At 30.8% G+C, this 25,518-nt stretch overlaps 2 protein-coding genes across 31 annotated transcripts in view; one reads left to right on the top strand and one right to left on the bottom strand.

Annotated features, from left to right (window-relative positions):
- The window catches only part of LOC143230486 (uncharacterized), a 67,708-nt gene extending 51,474 nt beyond the window's left edge, over positions 1–16,234 (top strand). For all 21 annotated transcript variants that reach the window (XM_076464133.1, XM_076464151.1, XM_076464148.1 and 18 more), the window contains 4 exons: positions 1,008–1,102; positions 2,616–2,807; positions 5,178–5,269; positions 5,685–16,234. In XM_076464133.1, coding sequence (XP_076320248.1) covers positions 1,008–1,102; positions 2,616–2,807; positions 5,178–5,269; positions 5,685–7,174 — 1,869 coding nt within the window. In that variant the 3' untranslated portion in view covers positions 7,175–16,234. The remainder of the gene's footprint in view (positions 1–1,007; positions 1,103–2,615; positions 2,808–5,177; positions 5,270–5,684) is intronic.
- Positions 16,235–18,047: 1,813 nt separating this feature from the next.
- The window catches only part of LOC143230488 (NAD kinase-like), a 149,633-nt gene continuing 142,162 nt past the window's right edge, over positions 18,048–25,518 (bottom strand). For 9 of the 10 annotated variants that reach the window (XM_076464157.1, XM_076464156.1, XM_076464164.1 and 6 more), the window contains 3 exons: positions 24,774–24,856; positions 22,678–22,879; positions 19,347–21,446 (listed from right to left, as the gene is read on the bottom strand). In XM_076464157.1, the coding sequence (XP_076320272.1) occupies positions 22,678–22,879; positions 24,774–24,856 (285 nt within the window). In that variant the 3' untranslated portion in view covers positions 19,347–21,446. Of the gene's footprint in view, positions 19,311–19,346; positions 21,447–22,677; positions 22,880–24,773; positions 24,857–25,518 lie in introns of those variants that run through there. The other variant, XR_013016448.1, reaches the window with a different exon arrangement.

The raw sequence follows: 25,518 nt of genomic DNA, 5'->3' as shown, positions 1-25,518 counted from the left end.
GAGTATAGCTAAAGGAAATTCTGCCTGTTTCTGTTTATCATTGGATTGAATAAATCAGGGTTGGCTTGCTTTTAAAAAAAATTTAGGAAACTTGATTCACCTGTTGCACTGCTTCCAGAACACTGTTCCTCAAGACTTTCCAGTTCATATTACTTCCCAGATTTTACTATTTAATGCGAGGGAGTCTACCACACCCAGTTTCCAATCACTGGGGTGGGTGGACAAAGGCTTTTCCTCCAGAGCTCTCCACTGCTGAAGAAGATAGTGAAGTTGGCCCTCCATTTTAGGTCCTTGGATGTTTTTCCCAGATGTCAGTAGGAGTGGCATCAGCCTTTGTTGATCCTACATGTTATTCTGGTTCAGATTTGTCATAAAGATTTGTGGTTGGTGTGTGCATGGCTCTTTTCTTTGATCAATGTTTGTTTTGTATATTGTTCATGGAAGGAGGTCCATCATCTATTCATAATTCCAATACATTTTCAGTTTAGGAAAATGTTAATGTCTCTGAACTACCACAATTTATTCCAGTGAAAGCAATTTTAGTGCTGTCTATCAAAACCTATTAATAATTTCTATCCTCAGTAACTTCAAATGACTTTTCCCACTTGTACTCATTTTGAGAAAATATTGAACAAATGTCTGTTTTTGTGGCAAGAATTTTAAAATACAAGAGGAGAACTACATTTATCTCAGGGTGAGGACAAGATGGCTCACTTGGCAAGAACTTTAACACAGAAGAGGAAGGCTAAGTTGATCTGAGGGTGAGGACAAGAGAACTCGCTTTTGATTCAGGAAAGTCCTCTGTTGAATACTGGGTACTCTACTGCACTATAGCAGGCATTCTAGAACTTTATTTTCTGTCTGTCCATTGAGATTGAATTGTGACCTGGTTTAATTTTCTTCTCTGCATAATTTACTGCTTTTACTTCAGTTTCATTTGCATTATGTTGTTAATTTCTCTTTTGGTTAAGTTTTAAGGAAATTTAAATGTTATTTGTATTTTTTAGGCTCGTCCAATGGTCTTAAAAGCTGTTCAGGCGTTTGAAGAAACAGATAGGTTGAGTGTTCAGATAGGAGATGAGATACAAGTTATTGATGGAAGGTGAGTGTATAAAAAATGTTGTTTTGCTTTACTGTGGTCTTTCTGTTTTTAATTAGACTTCTTTAAAACTTATAATTTCTCTCCTAAGGAGAAAGTTTGGATATGAAAACAATGTACTTCTGAATGAATGTACACTTTAACCAATTGTTTTCTTATTTTGTATTAATGAGATTTCTTTCATTTCTCCTGTAGATATATTAAAAGATACATGTAAAAATTGGTTTTAAAATGATTGACATATCAGGAAGAACAAAAAAAAGCAATTCATATTTCTGTCTCAGAAGATTTGTTAGTCAATTTATTCAAACAAAATGGATAATAAAAGAAAGATACCAAAGTTTCTTTGCATATTAAAACATTTATACTGGTAATAAATATCGCATTGTAAATTATATTAGAATAATGTTGATTCCATGTCTGGTTTAGCTTTCTTTAATATGTAACAAATAAAAATGTAGTTTTGTGGCTTGACTGCTAAAATTTTGTGGTTAATGCATTGGATTAATGAAAAGTTTGATCCATCATATGTTACTTGGTGATTAAAGATTGTTTGAAAGCCACCTAAATAAGATATTGTGCAAAGTGCATCTGACTATCTCAGAATTTAACTGTAAAAGTGTTGTTAGTGTAATAGATGATTTTTGTAAATAAAATAATGCAGACAAAGACTTCAGTCCTGAAAGAGTACAAATTAGTAAGTTTACTTTCATTAGTGTCAGCTAAAAAAGAAATGAAGGCTATTTTACTGGTTAGTAAGTATTTTTTTAATTATTGTTTTGTTCTTATTTTAATGCAGGCCTGGTGGCTAGGTATCTTGACTCACAGTCTGTAAGTTGCAGGTTAAAATCCTGTCACTGAACGTGCTCATCCTTTGAGCTGCAGGATGTATAATGCAATGGTCAATCCAACTATTCATAGGTAATGTGAGATGCCCAGTAGTTGGTGGTGGATGTGTTGACTACCTGCCTCCCTCTAATCTTTCACATCTAAATTAGGGATGTCTAGAGCAGATAGCCCTCATGTAACTTTGCACAAACTTTTAAACAAATTTATTTTAGTGCACATTTCATGATTGCCAGTCCTTTAGTTGTTCTTTTACAAGCTAACATAATATCCCCAGCTTACTCAGTGATGACATAAAAGCAGGCATTGTGAAAATGCCTATTAGGTATAATAAATGCCTTGAAAAACATCTTTGAACTAAAGTTACTATTTGAAAACAATGCCATTAAAAATGTAGAAATTATTTGTTATAAAAGGAACTTATTTTGACTCTTGGATATTACCCCATTTAATAGAACTTCATTGACTGTTCTGACATTAACGTTAAATAGCTAGAAAAATGTACCTATTTCTGATTTAGATGCTTGTTATGCATTATTGTTTGTCATACTACAAATAAAAAATGTTTGAAGTAATGTCCTCTTACATTTTTTAATTATTAACTTAATACTTTAATCAGATACTCTTGTTGATTCAGTTGTTAAATGTAGTTTTTTTGTGATTGTTTCAGACCAGAGCATTACTGGTGGAAAGGTCAAAACCAGAGAACTTTTGAAATTGGGGTTTTTCCTCGTCGGATAGGAAGTCCACAACGCAGAAAAACAAATCAAGATATTAGCAAACCACTTCGCCATAGCTTTATCCATACAGGACATTTAGATGCCTCTGGGAAAATATGGGGTAGTCCATCATATATTGATGAGTAAGTGTAGTTTATGGTTATATCTTTGACCCTCTTTCCACGAGAATCTTTTTCTACAAGTCATGGAGTTTTAAATACTTACAGTCACAATAATTTAACTATTTTTCTTTTATGGTATACCAATAAATATAGCATAAAAATGTAGCTGGTAACCTATATTTTAGTAGTTTTTAAGTTACAATTTTATAAGACAATGTTTTAAAAAAAATCAGAACTTCCCCTAATTTGAGAACTGGGACGTTTTCTCTCTATGTATCTTCTCTTTTCTAATTACTACCTTGTTATGGAGTATGAATTTTAAAGTAAATTCCTCATTATAATGTCATTGCTCAAGCAAAACATAATTTTCATAGCCTTCAATCTTATTTGATTACAGAACCATCAAATAGAAAATTAGACCCTTCTTACCACACCCACCTTTTATATCCTCTCTTTCAGAAATCACCAATAGTTCTCAATGTTCAATAATATATTATTTATAACCAATAGAAAGCCAAATTTATTATCTATTCAATGACATATGTTGTTGTTTTGTGTACAGAGAAATGTCAATTTTACTTTCAGCTCACACTTTATATTCACAGGAAACAGTTTAGCTGAATTTGTAATGCTTCTTGTTGCATAGTTGAAAAGCCAGAATAATTGTGATAGTTATAGGACATTGTTTGCTTTTTGCATTTTATTATTTTATGTCTTTTGTTGAATAAAAAGTTACTTAGTGCAGTACTACCATTAGGATAAAAAAAAAAGTAGGTTTAAGTGTCTTTGACAGTCAACAAGAAAAACAAAGGCCAAGGTAAGTACTTAATTTATTGTTTTTATTGTGTATTCTTTATTTATTACAGTAAAAGTAACTAAAGTGCAAAAATAAGAAAGTTTTTGAGTTAGATTAGATAAAAAATTGATAATAATATAGTAAAATGTTTCATGAGGTTTCCTCATGTAGAATATAATTTGATCTGAAAGTTTACCAAGTGATTTACAACTTATGATGTGAATAGTAGTAGTAAGACAAAATTCAAATGGCAATAACACAATAAAATTTAAGTAGATGTATTCTAGTACCAGATTAATTTAGTTTTGATGATTACTAGGTTGTTCAAATTGACCAACCCTATGTAGACTCATAGTAGAGTTAGGATAAACAAAATAACAGAAAAATTATCAAGTTTTATTGAAAACAAATGTTTGAAATTTATTTAGAAGGTTGTAGAGATTGCACAAAAATGCTTTTACAAATAAAGGGCAGCAATGAATGAGAATAGCTATGTATGTGAAAGGAAATAAGTACCTGTCAGAAATACATTTTTAGTGTAGGAAAATTGTAACTTTGGGTCCCACTCTAATGAATGTCATACAACATGTTAGTGTGTCATCATAGAAAAGAAAGTGCACATGTAATTAATGTATATATATGCATATAGGTTATTCTGTCTGTAGGCAACAGTCTTGTAGACTGCTTTGTTACAATGTAAGCAGCAGTGTTGCAAGTTGTATTGTAAGGCTGAAGTGCTGTGGTCTTTTTTTTTTCATTATGTATGTGACAGCCTTGTAGGTTGTTCTGTCATTATGTATTATTTTCTCTTATATCTTTTTAAGGAGTTTACTGTAACTGAATGTATTGTCATGTTCTGGAAAGTTACTTTTAAACGAACAATGGAAAAAAATTTTATAGTTACTAATTATTTAGGCAGTAGTCTTGCAGGTTGTTTTACCATTGTAGAAGTGGTAATATTGTAGGTTTTGTCATTGTGGAAGCACTAGTCTAGTAGCTTGTTTTATCATTGTGGAAGCAGTAGTCTTGTCTGTTGTTTTATTATTATAGAAGTGGTAATATTGTAGGTTGTCTTATTGTGGAAGTAGCAATCTTGTAGGTTTTATCTTTGTGGAAGCAGTAGTTTTGTAGGTTGTGTTATCATTATGGAAGCAGTAGTTATATAAGGCTGTTCTGGAATTATGTAGGACACTCAAGTAGGTTGTTTTATCATTGTGGAAGCAGTAGTTTTGTAGGTTGTTTTATCATTGTGGAAGCAGTAGTTTTGTAGACTGTTTTATCCTTGTGGGAGCAAAAGTCTTGTATGTTGTTTTATCATCATGGAAGCAGTAGTTATATAAAGCTGTTATGGTATCATGTAGGATACTCAAGTAGATTGTTTTATCGTTGTGGAAGCAACAGCCTTATAGTTGTTTTTTGTCATTATTTAGGCAGCTATAATACTTTATTTTGTCGTATTTGGACAGCAGTTATTTAAGCAGCAGTCATATACTTTGTTCTGAATATAACATGTTCTGACATAGATATACAGAAATCATATACCTTATCCTTTGACTGCTGTTTTGTTGTAAAATGAATTGTACACCTTATCATAGGATGTATCTTCATAATCCAATGGAACCTCCAGATATTTTGGGAATGGCAGAAGAATCCCCTCCTGCACCAAAGCTACCTGACAGAAATAAAAGTATGAAGATAGATTTTCATTTGTAGTTTATCAAACTGTTTAACTAGTTTTATTTTCCTTATGTCATACATCTTGTGTTTATAATTTTATGAATGTTAGTTATATATCTGAATCTTTTAGTAGAGTAACTTAAAACTATCATGATTTTTTTAGCCATGGCATAACAGCTTTAAGAACGGCTCTGAGTTTCTCAAATACAAATTTTTAGCTCATAACTCTGTCATCTCTTCAACAATTTGATATCTAATTACAGTTTTGAATTTGGGAGGTACAGTCATGTTATTAGGTTAGGTAGTTATAGTAGTTAAAGCTCTCAAACAAATGTGTAGTTACTTCGTGATAATGAAACATGTTACATAGATGAAAAAGGATTACATTGTAGTGTAGTAATTGAAACCTGTATTATGATTTCCAGAAACCCTAGAAGCAACCATTGCAAAAGGTGGCTCATCCAGGCAGTTCAGTTACAACAGATTAGAAAATGAGACTCCATTTAAAGCAGGCAAGTCAAGAGAAAACAGTAGGTCTGAAAATAAACTTCGTTTGAGAACAAAAGCAGAGCCTTTAAAGTCGGGATCTTCTAGAAACTTGAAAAAAAGCCAAGAGAAAGAGACTGTGAAAGAGGAGCTTTTAATAGATTTGAATAATGCCATATCTGTAAAATCTGTTCACACACTTACAGTAACAAGACCTCTAAACAACAAGTGTCGCATGTCCCATAGCGTAACATCTCTGGTGGCTGATGTAAGTCAGGACACTCCAGCATACAGTAATGTTGGTGTTGCTACACCAAAACGACCATCGTCATTGAGCTCCTTTGATTCTCTTATATCAGAAATGTCATCTGATACAAACAAAGAAGAAATTACAGATAGTAAATACTATAATCTCCCGGTTTTGGTCTCTCCACCTGACTTGCAAGCAGATCGATATTATTCTACTGTGCCTGTAGATAATAAACAAGTTTTTGAGAAAACACCTCATTGTGATGGGAAGGATGAAGTGAGTAACTCCATTTGGGAAAAGTTTCTAGCTTCTAGTTCGTTACAGACAAACACATCCACTTCTGAAGTTCCTAATTGTGTGAATGAAATCTCATCAAGTAGCACTGGTTCCTCAATAGAACAGGCCTATTTAAAAAATCCTACCGAATTTCGTCAGAAGCGCGATCAGGCATTTGACTGGTTAAGTGATAAAGTGAGTGAAGTCAGCTTTGATTTGTTAGGAAGTAAAGAGTCTGATCCATCAAGCATCTATGTGAAATCAGAACTGGTCGCTGAACTCGAAAAGAAGCTGAGCCAGTCCCAGAAAGAAACAAATACAAAAGTTGCTAATTTACAGCAATTCTCAACAAACACTGAAAATAATGAGATTTATGTTCAGCCAGTTCCAGTTTCACAAGATAAGTCCATTTCTCACTTTCCAGAGGATGTATCGGAAATTCATTCATCCCTATCTGCCCCTCCTCTACCTCGTGTGGCACCTAATACGGCACAAGTCAAGCCATTTCTCATAAACCCCCCATATGGTTTAAAGACTGATGTAGGCATTTCCACAACCAGCCAACAGACAAATAGAAACTTTGGAATGATGGGACTACGTGAATCGCATTCTCTTACATACACAATGTGTCATAGCAAGAATTCTAATGAGGACACAGATCCACTGCTGGAATGTTTGATATCTGCAGTACAGGAGGCTGTGAGAGGTGTGAAAAGGGAAGAATGTCGAGCAGCACTCCAAAGAAATCAGTTGAATGTGAAATACGCTGTTAGACACCTACAGGTAGAACAGCTGTTCCGGTTAGGAGTGGCTTCTCGATCACAATGTGAACAGGTCCTTCAGTCCATGAACTGGGATGTTGAGCTTGCTGCTTCAAGTTTGCTTGATGAATTACTGAAATAAAACTACAAGTAAAGACAAGCATAAAAAAGACAGCATTCATTTAATGTATATGAGTATCTCCGTATTTATTTCTGGTATGTCAGTTTATATTGTCTGAAAATACACACAAACCTCAACAGATGTCTTCTCAAGTGTATATTTAGTACAGACTGTGTAGAACTGGGTGTGTTGCACTTGGAAGCAAGCGAATGCTGTATGATCTTGTGATTTTTTTTCTACTTATCTATATGAGAAATCACATGGACATGACTTTTAGTTAATGCATTAAATCTTGCTTAATATACTATGTTGTAATCATTATTGTATTATTAAACTTGAGTAAGTGAGGTTATGTGGCAGTAGAGGACATCAGTTTATGAAAATCCTTAGGACATGCATCTGTGCTGATTTGTAGACTTTATTAAGTATGTAGCCAGATGATAAAGTTACACCTTACATGATACTTATTTTCAAGTAATGGTTTTTCTCTTAGGTACAGGGCATAATCTGCTGGTAACCCAAGCTACTTATCTGTTTCCATTTTTCAAATACATCATCTTATTGCTAGCTATATGTATTTAGAACTCTGTGTAGTTGTTCTGTGGTAATTAATTCTTTACACTTATTCTACCTAGTTTTATAATGTATGAATTGCAGCTTTGTTCTGGTTTTAGTGTGTTGAAAAGTTGTATAAATTTGATGTATTTCTTATAACTCCCAGTTTAAGGCACCATATATAGAGAGTATCTAAAAATGAATATACCAAAAATTAAGTTCAATAACGTTATTGTTTTTGAGATAACAAAATGAGAATATAAAGACAGGTAGTAGTTATCTAAGTATGTTTTAATATTTAATGGACTTCTAAATGTTTTCCATTATTTTTTATAATTAACATAATTCTGTGTTCAAATTCTGAGGAAACATCTTCTAACACAGCAGTAGGGATGAATAAGGTAGTATCATGAATCCAATGTTTCAGTTGTTCAAGGTTTTTTGATTTGTTATGGTATACTTTTGTTTTCTAAGAGCCCTAAAGATGAAAATCTAAAGAGGTTAAATTAGGCAAATGAGTGGGCAATTTTATAGGTCCTCCAAGAGCAATCAGTCACTCTGGAAAAGTTTGATCTAAAAACACTTTAACAGTTCAAGTTACATGGGGTGGGATTCCATCCTGTTGGATGGTAATTCTTTGTAAGAAGCCAGGAATGTCTCAGAGTTGTGGAATAAAGAATTATTGTAGCATGAGTGCGTACAAACACCCAGTAACAGTTTGTTCATCAAAGAAACAAGAACAAAAACAAAAATTAATACAATAAAACAAAACTTACAAACCTACTATTTGTATTTATATTCAGTTTTTTGGTTTTATCTCGAATAATAAAGTTATTCAACTTATTTTTAATATATTCATTTCTGACACCCTGTATATACTTATATATTCTATTTATTTTTTAAAATCAGTCACTTTTCTTCAACTTCTTTGTGTATTCTTTACTTGGTAATGTTCATTAAGTGGTTTCTAAATTTATAAGCATTAAAGTAACTAAGACTATTTCTTAACCATTTATCCATGAAGTCATTGCTGTATGTCCAAAGGAAAAAGCTTTATCTGACTTTTAGGGGTTTGTTAGAGCACAGTAGTCGTGTTAAAAATATAAAGATTGTTGTAAAAAGATGTAGAAAGTGTAATACATGGTTACAAAATGATAGAAGACGTTAACTTATAAGTATCCTGCTACAAATGGTAGATTTTTTTTTCTCTTATTAATTTGTATTGTATACAGAAGAATCCTCAGAGGTTAGCACCATGGGTCTCTGCTATAATGAGGTTTGTGGGTTCCATGTCACGAAATTGTATTTAAGGAGGTCCTTTCTAAAGTGTCGAGCTACTAGCCAGAATGATACACAACTACAGATAAACTGATTCAGATGGCCTCTTAAACAGATAAACCAACTGGTTTGATGTAAACAGACTTCCAGTAACAAAATGAAGACAACCAGTTAAATTTTTTTTTATTGTTGTATGAATATCATTGTAAAAATAGGTGGTCCTATCCTTTTTTGACCCATGTATATATGAAGCAAAATGGCATTTAATTACAGTGGGGAAATTTTATTGGCTAAACCCTTAGTTAGTCACAAGGCTGCAATCTCATTGGCTGATTTTAAAGTGTTTCATCATCAAAAATATATTATTAAAATAACAATGAAGGCATAAATGTCAATGCAGTCATCATAATAAAGAAAAAATTTGTGATAATTAAATGTCATATTTTATTTAAATTAATATTTTCATATATAGTGTGGGACTTGGATAATAAACTTTACTTTTATTAAATTGTTTGATGTGTAGCGATGAGTATTATCTGGCCAATGTTTGTTATTTATGAAGTATTTATGTTTCAATAATGTTCAATGTGTTTGTGGAACAATATAGCAGACCCCATTGTATATTCTAGTTTTCGAGGCTTTTTTTTTTAGTAATTACCTTTAGTTCATTTAGAAAATATTTTACATCCTGTACAATGATAGTATAGTGTGTAGAGAGAAGCACCTAAATATAAATCATATAGAATGATCTGATTTGTTACATTTATTATTATTTAACTCCATTATGAGTGTGCTTTTTACATTTGATGCAGATCTGATCTTTACAAAGAATTAGACCGTACTGAGTTTGTTTATGAATGTAGTGTAATTTCCTACTTTTCAACAGGGCCTTCTTGGACTTGTGGCAAAAGTTGCCAGTAAAACAATTGTATTTTAAATTATCTCTAGTCAGTAGTTAGAGTTCAGAAAGTGTGGTATTCCAAGTAAATTTTTTCTTAACCATTTTCTCTGACTTATTTTGCATTTACAGTGTCCTGGTGTAACTGTCATTGGCTGGCATTGTTTGCTTGTAAAATTTCAGGTTTTCTTTAGAGTTTTTGGTCTTTACATTAATGAGAACTGTTATTAATCAGGATATTTATTCTGATCTTGGTTACGATGGCATTGTAGTTTGAGTAATAATTTGTTTGACCTTCAGTAGTGAAAAAGATAAAAGAGGATTAAATTATCTTTTGTGTATTGTTTTGGTTTGCACATTCATGAAATATTATTTTGATATCAAGGCTTAGATACAACTGAAAATACGAGGAAAGTAGCTTATCTTAAGAGCTGGAGTCGTTGTATCCGTGAAAATATAACATCTGTAACTGCACCTGTTTTAATATGAAATACAGATTTTTATCTGTTCGTTTCTGTTCATCTTTTATCTCGTACTGTTTTTTATTAATTTTATCATGTTCATTCCATTCATATTTCATGCTCAGCTTGATGTAAGCCTTAAAATTATTACTCTGCATTCTTTCTTGACTTGGGTTCTGAGTGATCTTTTTCTACTATATTTTTTCATACAAAAATGTGATTATTTATGTTAGGCTGCATTTGTTTTCATAGGTATTTCTTAACTTTTTATTAACCTGTTGCTTTAAATTATTTTTCAAACCCTTTTAGTCAGGTAACTTCAATTCAGGTTGTGTTATACTATTTAGATATGCCTTTCTAAATTCATCATTTACCAAATTTAAAGTGTAATTGACATTAATGTCATTTCCTTTAAGTATGTAATTTTAAAACCATTAAGGGGAAAATAATATAATTTCAGATGTAATCAAAAGGTGTAAAAGTATTCTCAGTAAATAGACTTGATTACACCTTTGCTCTTAAGAAATGATATAAGAATGCTAATTAATCATTAAACAGTTAATTATCATCTGAGCACAACTTTTGTGGTGAAGTTTCATCATTATTATAAAGGAATATGCTTGCCAAATTGTTTGAACATGTTTTTTTGTCTTTACCATGGTTACTGTATCTTGTATGGCTTCATTCCAATGAATATTTGTATTTTATTTATTAAAAGTGTATGTTATAGTGGATTTATATAATATTCAATACTTTTTTACAATGAGCATATTTTATGGGCATTTTATGTTTGTAAAATGATTCACAGAATGGTTATGAAAACTGATCTACACCTCAGATGTACATGTAAACTGATCAATAGAATGTCTATGGGGTTTTGAGTCTGTTTTACTTTATCATATTCTAACCTAGATAATTTAGGTATGTGAATAATGTTATGATATTTTGTTGAATGGTTACACTAATAAATAAATTGATCAGCAGAACCATTGTACATGCAACTGCCACTGAATTTATTGTGCAGGATAGTTTCACATTTGAGGAACCTACAACTAACATCATTTAGAGTGATAATTCCTTGCTGCTGTGTGACCACAGATCGTAAAAGAACCCAATATTGTGTGCAGCAATTAATGAAGAAAACGCAGTAAATGGAAAAAACTGTCAGCTGTCTGATTTTGACCTATATCTGCTACGTTTTGTGTTACCACGGGTCAGTTGATGTCATTTTGAGCTACAGCTTCTAAGTTCTGTGTAACCACAGGTCAGTTGATGTAAGTTTGAGCTAAAGCTCGTAAGATCTGTGTGACTGCAGATCAGTTAATGGGCTACAATTCATTGTTGCTATGTGACTACAGGTTAGTGTTAATGTATTTGTTATAAATTGTTGACTGTGTATGATCAGCTATTGATTGCACTTAGAACATCAGCTAAGAAAATACTATATTTATAAGGTTGATAAATCTTTGCATAATAAAGTATTAGAATTCCAGATATAACCTTCTAGAACAATACACATGCATTTGTTATAGTAGTTAAACTTCATCTAATAATGATATTCTTCAAGTTGTGTATTGATAATGGCTGTACTGACACATAACCTGGAACCAGGACTGGAAAGGCCAACTTCAGGTGACTGATGGTGGTTCTTGTACTTACCTGTTAGTCTTCCTGGCAGGTTATGATCATTGCCATTATGCTACAGAAAGTCATTTACAACTTCCCTTACTCTGCTTATTCTCTTAACATTGTAGACTAGGTGTCAACATTGGTTTTATGTTGTTTTTAAATGCTGTTTTGTTTTACCTTCATTATCTTTTATGAATTTTACTACATTTACTTTATTTTTACCTTTTTACTGGATGTTTGGCACAGATAGCCTAGCTGCTTTGTGCTATAAAACACTAAATCAATCATTCAAGTTGTGTATTCTTGTATACAGTTTGGAAGACAGTCTGATGGCATATGGTTTCCCATTTAAAATCTCAGAATACTTTCAATACATGTAGCATAAACTGTTGGTCAGTGTGAGTGATTGGATATTTCTTATTGAAAGCACTATTATTTCATATGTTAGGAAGAATAGAATGTTGCATGTGTTTGTGTGTTTATGTTGGTGGCCTTTCATCAAAAGAAAATGTTTTGAATTTGGTCTTTTTATTCAAGCCCAATTTTATGCTGTTTTTGATGGACCATTCTTTTGTTGGGCACATATGTAATTAATGTTTACTGACATGGTTCTGTTTGTAGTAGTAATTTTTGTTTTGGTTTTCAGATAGAGCAGCATTAAAGTTTGATATTTCTTAACTAATATTCTGTCTTGTTTTCTATGACAATAACAGCTTTCAGAAAATTTAATAATGGATATTTTAACTTTGGTTTTGGATGCTTATATTTACATTCTGTTTGTATACAGTACTATTTTTGTAAGATTGTATATTAGTTTGTTCATTTAGCTCACTTCTTAAATCAGATTTTATGGTGAGATTAACTTTTGCATCTATAGGATGAAAATGTTGATTACCATGCTTCTAAATTGCAACAAGTAATTACACTAAACAAAACTACATGACATGAAGTAGAAATTAGCATTATAGTGTACGTGTCATGTTATTTTATGAGAGTCAAATCCACATTGCAAGATAAAATTTGCTTCTGAAAAAATAGAAGTTGTAACAGATAATTTTATCAAAATCTGATTTCTCTTAAATGTATTCAATTTTTTAACCTGTTGTTATCCAGTAATTTTTCATTTCCAAACACTCATTTGAAAATTCTACATTTAATGAAAGTTGTGTTTATTGTACAAGTACTAGAAAGAAAAAAACAACATCAAGAAATTACCCATTCCCTGAAAATTTCAATTTCTGTGTATGGATTATTATTATTTTAATTTTTCTTTTCCCATCTGCCATTCCAAGGGATGGTGAGAGAGACCCTGGTCAGTGTAAGGCTGTGTTTAGTCAGAGACTCTATCAAACCACCAATTTGTGGTTTTGTGAGTCACCCTCTTGCTTTGAATCCAGTTATTTTCATATGTGTTTGTGCTGCTGGTCAGTTGGGCTGCATTCTCACTGTGCGACCCAAATCACTTAATTCTTTGCTTTTCAAATGCATTATTATTGAAATGTTTAACCCTTTCACTACAAGTGCCTATAATTTGCAGGGGGGGGCCATTTGGGAATTTCACTTTTGTAACAATACGTACCTTAACTCTAAGATTTCTTAACTTATTGTCATGAAAACTGTTAAAAGCTCATAAGTAACACGATTTTAATTTTCCAATAAAAATGTGTTATTTATTTATTATAGATACTTGCACTCAAACTATTAATAAATGTAGTACAAGATGATTTTCATTTTAAGTATAAAAATACTTTATTTTATAGTTTTCATATTTAATTTCATAACCTCTGGAACTCCCAAAAGGGATATCAAATTTTTTAAGGTAAATGTTTATATTTTATTTTTAATTTTCTCTACCATATCGCTCACTGTAGATATTATCATCAGTGTATGGTGCAGTAAAATGTTTACAGTTAAGGATATAAACTTTAACTTTTTGTAGAATATTTTAAATATCTTCTTCTGGGGATATTTATGATTTCAGGTCTTTTAACATATAATTAACTTTTAATGTTTTACTTTCCTGTCTTTTATCTTATAATACTTGTCTCAGAACAAGTCATTGATGTCCTTGGAACATAATTACAATATGTTTAGTAGAGATGCACAAGCCTTTGGCAAAATTATTTCCCCCCATGTGCAAGATCTCACACAAAGTATGATACATATTTTCAAAAATATGTAAGCCTTTAAGTTATGCATTTTAGATTCTAAATAATACATACTTTACTAAGATGAAAGTAAGACCTAAGCACAATTTAAATGTCTTTCTAACTGTAACATATTTACCTAAGAGAAAACTGTAAGTGCTATTGTGAATAAAGCAGCAAAGAATACTATGGACAGTTAATGTATCCAATAATGACAACTGAGCACCAGTTTCAAAATAACCATTGTTGGATTATAGTGTAAAACAACCCCTTTCTAATGACTATAAACATATATATGTGTAGCAACCATATGTACATTAAAAAATTCAGTTATGTGGGTAAAAGATGCACATGACACCTGTCAGGGGTTGAATAAACTTATTACTTGTTTCTATTGAATTTAGCCAGAGAACTCTGAAATTACATATCAGTAAGTCATATAAATGTATTTACTGTCTACATGTACATCTGTAAGACTGATTATTTGAGTCAAGACAGAGACTGCAGATAGCTTGTGGGTCATGTGACAGTACAGTTGAACTAAACATTTTTAAATGTTTTTATGGAAATGAAGTTAAAACTTTAGATAACAAAACTTTGTATCATAAGATACATTACAATTTTAATTTAAACTCGCATACATTAATAGGAAATTTATATAATTAAATTTTGAATGTAATTCAGTGGCTGCACAGAAAAGAGTTTAAAGGGGATCCAACAAAGAAAGGGTTAGAGTGGGTATTCAGTTTTATTTAGTTTTAATTTTTATCAACAGGGAAAGAACTCTTAAAAAAAAAAAAAAAATGTGTAAGTAAATCTTCAACATTTCATTTTTTTGGTGCACATTACTGCGATTTCTTTTAAAGAATACTCATTTCTGATACTGATAACTCTAACAATAATTTCTTCAGGCAAAAGTTCCTTATTAAATATTCTAATTAAGAATTGTAATAGATTGTTTAGTCCAGATATGGTGTAAGCAAGCCTCATTACTCCAGTTATAATAGTATAATGCCTACAGTAATGGAAATATGCTGTATGTTCACCATGTTTTCAGTTTTTAGGTACCATAAATAAGCTGAAATGCCTTAATCTTTGACATTGAAATATGAACATAACCTTATTTGCAGAGACTTCAGTAGTATTACTTTAATTTATATTAAGTGGTCAAATCATAGATTCAAATTGTCATTACACATTTATAAGAACTGTTAGAAAACTAGTTGTTGAAAATAATTATATGAATTAAGCAATGTAGTTTTTAATGTCTTTGAACTTACTGTATGGTAGAATGGACAGTAGGTTTATTCAAGGCCTGTTTTCTTAATTTTAAATTTCTATAACCTATTATACTCGGGCACTATTACCATAACATTGAATTAAAAACAAATAAAAAAAAATCTGTCATATTTTTGAAATGAAACACTAAACAAAGTTGTGTTCATGGATAAACCAGTTAACACACTGTGTAATTCTTTTGTGTGATCAACGATCAGAATCAGTTCAAGATGTTTAAATTTAATTTAGCCAATAGTTGTGTTTTTTAGCTGTTCACACATCAAAAGCCCCCAGAGAATAATATATTAAACCATTTCATTCTATCAAGGGAATATTTTATTGTTAGCTAATTAAAATGTGGCATATTTTGAGTCTAAAAGTAGAGTACAGTTTCACAGTTCTGAGAACAAATTACCTGCTTGTAGCTTAAAGGTTATCAATTCTGCCTTTTTCTACACCAATTGAAAGAAAGTCATTTAGGTTTGTTTGTATTGTAGGTTACAATAAACAAATGTATCAAACATTTTGATAGGCTATGTAAACATTATCATAAATAATTAAATGTTTTTGATAACAATGGGTGATTTATGAGTCTTATGATTGAAACACAAGACTGGAACTTTTATTCAAGAAAATTATGTCAAAGTAATAAATATATTGTAGCATGTGGCAAGACTGTACTGAAACTTGATGTTCTGTAATATATACTTCATATTTATAGAAATGCATATATGTAAGAAACTGGAGCTTCCTCAGGTGAACGTTGTGATGGATCCTTATGTTTACACTTTACTGAATGTTATTTGTTCAATAAATTGTTAGCTAGTAAAGATACCATGCACTTCTGTGTGTTTGTAATTTTATCCACCACTATATTCAGTGTTACTACATATTTTTGTCCCTTGTTTACTTAATTTTTTACACTTTAAACATGTAGTTAGAAACTTGTACAATATGAGTAGCTATTTTCTTAACACTGTGTTTACTTACTTTCACCACATTGTTTTTTTACAATATTCTGTATTTACCATAACTTTGTAGCATCATTCTCTAGTTAGAATTTTTATAATTACACAACCTTGCAAGAATTTCTGTAATAGACTACTTTTATTAATTTGCTTACATGAACATAATTGAACCGTTTCTTGACAGATGGAGTTTTTACCAGATATTTGTACTGTCACTATTCATGAAGTTTTTTTTTTAATACTTTTGTGAAACATTCAGTACTTATTAGCTGTTTCTACTAGTATTGGCAGTATGACTTTTGTTTAAATAATTTATTAAAAAAGGTTTTTTTATGATACTTTGACCTTTGAAATAAGAATAAGAAGAGGTCAGAGCTGATATGTATTTTATGTAATCAGCAAAATGGGGAACCAAAAGTGGGATATTTCTATGAATAAACTAGTGGAGCTCTGGAGAAAATAAAAAGTTTACTACCAAATTGGAAAATTGACAGCTCAAATATCCACTTGTAATTACTTGTCATGAAAACTACCCTTATAATTAGCTGTGAGGTCAGTCATTTAGAAGATATATACAAGATAACACTTCTGGGTTGAAATCTAAAGCATCGATGAAAACAACAGCTGTTAAAAATATATTTATCTCTAAAAAATTACATTTATTTTTGAACTGTTTAAGGTACATTGTGTACTAATAGAGAATCATGTAAAACAAAAGCTATCTTAAATTTAAAAGGTATGGAGGATAAGCAAGAATACCTTTCAGAAATGGAGTTTATTTACATTTTCTTAGATTACTCAACCTTTTAAATAGAATATACATTTTGCATAGAGCTGTATTAGGCACTGGGAAACATTTTATAGTCCACATCTTACCTCTGTCTTAACTTTACAGCCACATGAAGAGAAGAACTTGGATCTATGTAAAGTGCCTGTAGGTACTTTGCGAATCATTGTTTATTAGATTAGGAAGAATTACACAATGAGACGTTTTGAGAACCTACACTTAACTAAGCTTGAACTTAATATAAATCTGCCTTATAAGGATGTAGATATTTCATGAGGTTAAAGTTTTGGTTCACAATTAGTATAAAAAGTTGAATTACTGTAAATATATTGGGAGATTTGAGGTCTGCCTTAATTAGGCTAATTTTCCAAAGCATTACAGCTTATCCATTAATATCAATAAAACCCCTGGTGTTTGGACTTGCATGGATATCTTTACTCCAGCTGTAATTAGCATAAGGAATTTTAAGATTTACTGGATTGAAATTGCAATATTAAAAGAAAATGCAAGAAATAGTTTTCACACACATGGAATAAAATGAATTTTACACCTATAATTTTAAATATAAATAATTTTGTAAGCTACATTATAAACATTTTTCAGTATATTTAATTATGGATTATTTGGATATAAAAACTTAGCCAACAAGCTTTTCAGTACAACCAATTAAACATTTCATACAAGTTATAGCAGCTGGTATTTTCAACCCTGGCAGCACCTTATACAACACATAGGTTGGGAAAGTATTAAAAATAATTCTTTAATTTAGAATAAAAGTAATTATGAAAAGGAATAATGTTCATTGGAGACTATAAAAAATCTATGAAGATTTTTTTTATGTTTAAATTTGAATATAATTAAAAATAATTCTGTGATTTTACATCAGTAATAACATTTGAGAGTTAAGAATTTAGGAAAATGGAAAGCTTTTATACTATTGCTGAATAGAAAAAAAAAATAATCAAAAATGCATCTTAGCATACTCATTGGAATAACTACTCCGAACATTTCACTAGTGATCTAACTGTTAATCTGATTCATAAAGATAACAGCATCATTAGAAATACCTGACAAAAATTCCATTATCTCACCTTTAGTAATGAGATCATGAATTTATTAACAGTTTTGATAAGACTTCTAGTCTAGGCCCTGGCTTGACTAACTTTTTCATGTAGAACAATGGTTATATTAGCTGTGTACTTGGTTTTAAACTTTAGTATTAATGACAGGAGATATATGATTTTTTTTTTAAAAAACAAAATCATGATAATGGTTTTCTGTGAAAGTTGAAAATTCCTTTTCCAGGTACTTTAATTCAACAAGACAAGTAATTCTGACAAAGTAAATATACAACACTTTCACTTGAGAACTTGGCTTTGCACAGGTACAAGGTTAATGCAGTTCTCTAGTTAGACAACATTTTGTCATCCTTTTTGCAAGCTTCCACTAAGGAGAACATATGTATTAAGCCAAGATGGCCAGGTTTTAATAACATGTAGGTACATTTCATTTAGTATTGGTAAAACAAAAACCACTTACGGTCATACAACATTCTCAACATGGCTTTAAATAACTAACAAATCAAAAATAACATTATTAACATGCCCTTTGAAGCACTGGCAGGATATAAACTTTTTAGAAATAGTGTTATTTTTATATTGACATATATACTTTTAAGAAAATTAAGGAAATGTTTTGAACATTACTTGTACATGATAGTATACACATACACATGTATTTCTTGTTGGTTATCTTAAATCTCAATGATACTTTATGTGACATTACTGACTATAGGGAATGCAGACAATCAACATTTACCACCCCAAGGGCTTTGAATGAAAAAAAGAAAAGAAAAAAAGAATTGATTGTTACTTGTATAATGCATCCATAGCTAGAAGTGTGGAGAATGGTATATGTCATACCACTGTGAACCTTGGGCTTTCTGCTACACAACCTAGAACATTAACTGCTATGTTGTAATCAATAATACTTTATTTTATAAGTTTTCCTTTTTTTTGCATTATTTTCATCTCAATATGTGAATTTTTGTACTTTTTCCTAGTTCCTGAAGACAGCACTATTTACTTCTGGGATTATGGCACTAATTTCTGTACTTTGGTTCTAATGTTGGGCTCAGCAGGTAGTTCATAGCAGAGCTTTGTGTGTAACAAGAAACCAAACAAAACTTCTTAGTATTAAAAATTCTTTATAAATTCATATCATGAAAAAAATAAAATACACAAGTATAGAATTTCTGTATTACAATTTAAATAATTACATTAACAGTTGTAAATACTCAAAAAGTTAATAATTTTATCAAAAGTTTTAGTTCCAATCTCTAACAAAAGTGCAAATAAGCCATGTGTTATTGGCTATTTACCAACTACAGCCATTTGTAAAAAATAAAATAATATTTTCATTCAGTGGAATAGAATTTTACTTACTAGTTCACTGTTTTTTTTAATGAAAAATATAGGATGTATTACTTTTTAATAAATTGTTTAAAATATCTTTAGACATTAATGATCCAAGATTATTTTTGCATAGAAATTTATAATTTTGTTAAAAATAGTATTTTTATTTACATGCACATGAACAACATTGCTGCTATTACAAATTACAAAATAATGCTTTGATTTGATGATTCTTTATCAATTTTCCACACTTCTTCTCATACGAAAAATAAGTTATAAACGTGGTTTAACATTTATTTGCAAACACAGAGCAGAAACTTTGAAATATCAAAAGTGATAAAATCCAGTTATTCAAAATTAAACTTTCACACTTAAATTTCTTTTCAAATAACACTTGCTTAGATTCTTTACTTGAAATCATTATGTGAAAGGATAGAAGATCACACATTTCTTTCAACAGTTTTAGCTAGTACAAAACCAAATATAACCTACAGGTTAGTATATTCATAAGTTTAAGAGAAACATTAAACTCAAAGTGTGTTGATTACGATATTAAAATCTTATTAAATTAAACCAATACAAATTTAAACATTCTGATCAAGACTTATATTGCCTTTTAATATTTTTAACCTACTGACCACTGATTCCCGATATAAGGTATGATCCTTCTCTGGCTGTTGAATACAAAGGTGCTGTATACAGTGTACAGCTCACAAAAATTCTGCATGCATTTAATTTAAGCCTTTGGTTGCAGCTTTTGTAAATTTGTTTTCTACTCCATGTGCAGTTTCTGAGGTGCACCATTCAAAATGTGTGAAAAATGCTTGTATAATAGGCTAACTAAAGTCAACTGCTCTAATATTATATGATGTCAAGTGTAGTTAAAGGGTTAAAACAATCACAGACAAATGGTTAATGTACAAGTAGCTGCTAGGCTAAAACAAATATATCAAAGTGAGGTCAAAACATTGTGCCAAAAACATCTCTGATTAAAGATTGTCACATTGAAATTTGTAACAATTTCTGTTAGGTACTAACATAACAATGAAAATACATATGAAAGTTAATATAAAAATTGCCGATACTTCCATTTCTCTGCTATTGTAAGAAGCAACTTTCTTTGAAAAGTAGAAATATATAATTTAAAAGTATTCCAAAGTCCTGGTAACTTGTGTAGGTATGAGAAATACACAGAATTGTCTCACTAAAATGAATATCATTCACCATTTTTCACAGCTATGAAAAACTGAGAATAGCATTCAGAAGACAATAGAAATTAGATGGTTACATACTTCACTTGATAAGCATTGTAACACTAACTTTAAAGAATGATTCTATTTACATGCATTTTGTGGAAAAGCTTCCTTAGTATTTAATTTGTCAAATTCACCCATGTTACATATATAGGATAGTAACAAATACTGTTTTGGCTAAGAGACAAAAGTATAATGTAATTATCTAGTAAAAACCTATCAATGTTTAGTTACAAAGGTTGAGTAAAAAATGGGAAGTTGAAGTTGCATGTACACAAAAGGTTAGATTTAATTATATCTATACCATTCTAAATGTAATGTTTAACTTATTCCAACTATGTTCATAAACAAACTGTTTGAAAGGTTTACATTATTGTATAACCAAATTACTTGGTTTCTAATAGCATGATCACAGTAATAAAAATAATGTATCAAACTGTACAGAGCTAGTTGTTAGATAGGAAACGTCTAAAACTACAAGGAGTTGAAAATGTGTAATGAAAAATATTTCTTGCATTGCCAACTTCATGGAAAACAAAGATTCCTTACTGTATAGTGCCTTTTGGACCACACCAAGTTGATTCTTAATACCATAGGTTGTGCAAGTCTTCTGCTCTTATCAGGCCTAGAAAAAAGTTAATCAGAGTTTATTTTTGTTAGAAATAATGGATAAGTATTATACCATACTAAAACTTCTGAGTATTCATACTTATGTTACTGATCATCCACTAAAAATATGTACATCTATGAAAGAAAGTAGAATAACCATGCTTCAAGCCATTTAGGTAATGTCAAGTAACAGGTTGGACATAAACAGAGAGAAACTAGCCATATGGTAAAAAACAAACCACCTTTCTAGGGATATTTGCAATAAAGATGACAAACAACTTTGTACATTTTTTAGAAATATTTTATTTGACATGTGGCTCATGCCTTTTTTAGGTTTATATAACTGAGTTTAAGTCATAACAACAAAGAGGAATGCAAAATTATAACAATATAAAAGAACAGTGAAAGTAAAGTGTAGTGAAAGTACTTATGAAGAGGTTAGAGTAAATGTGAAAAAATCTTACATGAAATAATAATAGATTTATGTAGGCATAAACCAAGATGTCAAGTTCAATGAAAAAAACAAAACAAACATGTTTCTCTAAGTTTTTTGTCATCATAATTGCAAATGGTTTCTATCCTTCAGGCAGCACTGAAAACTTTTAAATACAAAATTAACTTTTTAAAAACAGTCTTGATTTAATTGAAGGTAATTTAATGATATATATTTCTAAATATATATTGCTACAACAATTAGCAGATGTAAGGGTTGTGAAATACAAGAACTTATTTGACATTGGTAAATACATCACAGCTATAAAACCTGTTAAGTCTGAATATACTGTTGTTTACAAACACACACAAAAAAAAAAAAACAACTTATATAATTCAGCCAGAGTATTGACAATAAATGTTCAAAATTGGTTCAGCATCAGTGTATTTAAAAACAATAAACCCTTTAGCTGATGGATAGTGAGGATCTAACATCAATGGTCATAACTTTCTTCAGTCATATTGAATTATTCTTTCTCATACAGGATAATATATTCCACACAGTTCAAATGGCCAGTGTAAAATGCTTTTCACCTACAAACATTAAACATTCTCAATGGAAGTATCTATCACTGCCTATCAAAGGATATATAGTTTTCTTCTGACTTGCATTAGTCTAAAGCCTATTTTCTAGTTTCTTTACTGAAAGTAATTCGTGATGACAAAAAGGTTGAAACGTTGTTCTCTGCTTATTATAAAAGTGTTAATATCCATACCAGCTGTTCTGAGATACATCTTTACTGAAAGATTCTTACCTAGCTGTCTTTGGTAATCTGTTTATCATGGGAGTTTATTGTGTAGTTGCTGGAACTGTGAACAAGGTCTGAATACTCAAACTGCCTCTGTTTCTTACGTACATTCCAGTGAAGACATTCTGCTAGACTGTCAAACCAGTCACTAATCTGGTCCTGAGCACAGATGGATGGTACAGGGTATATGGACATAGTCACTTTCAAACTAAAGAAAAGGAGTCAATGAATTTATTCTTGTTACAACTTATTTAACATTTCACCTATTTGTTATCATTTTGAAGTGAGAGATAACCTACAAAAGGTATTCAAACATGTTAAACTGCTGTTTTAGGTATTCTGTACCAAAGACATTATACATAAAGCTCAACTGAGGTTGTGTTACAACACTAGTGTATAGGGGTATGTGTAATGTAAATAGTCACAAGTAAGAATAACTATAATCTTGTTTTTCTGGGTTTGTTTAAAATTTAGTAAAAGGCACACAGTTTTTTAATACAAATTTTTGTGAAATACTAGCAGTGATTACTTTGTGGCTTATAATAAACATCAACAAATAAGACTGCTAAAGGGTTTATATCTGTCAGCTTAGTGTTTCTGTTATAAAGTTTGGCAAAATTGAAAAATGGATCACATGAATTATGTATTAATAAACAATTTGATGACATTTTTGACTTTACTCTTAATATAATTTTATAAAACATTAACCAGTTTCTGTGTTTAGCAATCACTTTGCAATGTTAGTTTTAACTGAAAAACGTTAGTATATGTACATACTGGAATAACATTTTATCAAAAATATCCATAGATATAAATTGTACTAACTGCAACGTATTACGAATATCCAAATAATTGGATATTTAGTTTTTTGTCATCTCTTACATGTAAATGTTGTTTTACTTAACCCTTTGGGCGCTAAATAAAAAATTGTAATGTTTGGCATGGTGCTGAATATATATTTTTGATACTTCAACTAATTACGGTATCAGTACTAAAAGCATGATATCTCGGCAATAACTCAACAAAAGTCCTTGAAATGTTCAGTGACTGTACCCAATACTATATATGTTAAATTCAATACACAAGAATAACAGGAATAAAGAAAGACACCCTGATACACAACGAAGACGTGCCATGTAAAGCACAATAATTTATTATAAATTGTGTACAATTTGTGCAGCAACCTGTTGATAGTCTTTGTGGTTATGATATATCTCATGGCATGGTAAAAAGCACATGGGGAGATAGCACTGTTTGCAGAAATAATTAGTCTGCTTTCTTTTCCATCCAGCTGTGTATCTATGGCTGCAAACAGTACAATCAGGTTTATGTTTTTTGTCCTCATGTTATCCAATACTATGTCTTTCCACTAACCGCTGACCTTTATCACTACTTGGTCTGCACAATATATTATATATCCGTTAACAAGAACTAGCCTTGGTCAGTCAGTTTATGCAATAAGTTATATGACCTTAACTACACCTAACTACACCATGTGCTTACCTAAAGCGAGGGCAGATTCCAGGCCACGAATGTCTTCATTATCACTCTTGTCCATTACAAGTAAGCTTTCATTATCATCTGTCTCAAACTCTTTGTTACTCTCTTCATCGTTAAAAATAATATTGATTACTTTTTTAGTGGTATAAGCTTTTTGTTTCGGCATTGTAACAACGTCGCAAGTATAAACAGAATATGCAAGGAAGGCATCTTCTAAAACAATGAACAGTAGTGATTTACACAGGCCATAAAACAAAGAAATCACATGACCTCTGGTTTAAATTTCTGCTGGGAATCCAAAGTAAACAATGAATACACACGGTTCTAGCCCCAAGTGGGTCTTCAGGCCTGTGTGATTATGATAATTAGCCACGAGGGTATGTTGTTTACATCTTGTTGATGACAATTGCCTGCCATGCTGAGCCTTCAAATCGACTGAGGTTGCCAACCCAACCTTATATCACAGATATCTAATCTTTATATATGATGTGTTGTGTTAAAAATATCTAATATATTAAAGTTGGTGGGTTGTACATCACAGGCATTTGATATTGAAAAGGTGTTGCTGATAAAAAATATTTGAATAAAAAGATAAAACACACCTGTCACCAACTTTCAGCTCCTGCTGATGGCGTCCATCAAACGACACCCATGCTGTGTTCCTGGTATCGGGAGACACCATAATCTAGAGATTATTAGCATTGAAAGAGAGAAAGGAAACAGTTTTGAATATACATATCTACTGTGTGCTGCTAAAATAAAACAGTAAAAAACATTCAGTCCAACTGTTCCCTACTTATCCCAATGGTCTAAAGGCTTCACCCATTAAAAATCTCTTTACTTCAGGTAAGATCATGATATATGGTATCATTTGAAGTCCTTGCAACAAATAAGATTTACTTTTAATATTTTAAAGGAACCTTAACACTCTACAATCTTTCAATTTAGTGCTAGTTTTAAATTTGCTCTTTCTGTAACTAATGACAAATCAGATGACTAGATATGCAACATTTTGAATACACATACATTTTATTTGTATGCTAACATCTATGTATCCTCAAACATATTACCTTTTTTCCAAGACTGAATAATTAGGTCAATTCAATCAGTTTTTATGTCAATTTAATTGGTATGCATGTTCATCCTCAAACAAAATTATTCAACTCTCTTAGTAACCATTTCTATGACATTCAAATTCAATAAGTGCAAACTGAAAAAATAAATTTTACCTGATGAAATAATACACCAAGATAGTACAAACATAGAATATGTACATAAAAAATTATGTCAAAATGTCATTTTAGATTATCCATATTTGATATCAAAATCTTAGAAATGAAATTACAT

Source organism: Tachypleus tridentatus, chromosome 10 (assembly GCF_004210375.1).
Source record: "Tachypleus tridentatus isolate NWPU-2018 chromosome 10, ASM421037v1, whole genome shotgun sequence".
In the NCBI taxonomy this organism is placed as follows: domain Eukaryota; kingdom Metazoa; phylum Arthropoda; class Merostomata; order Xiphosura; family Limulidae; genus Tachypleus; species Tachypleus tridentatus.
The sequence above is the reverse complement of the archived record's forward strand: the minus strand, read 5'-3'. Positions and strand labels throughout refer to the sequence as shown.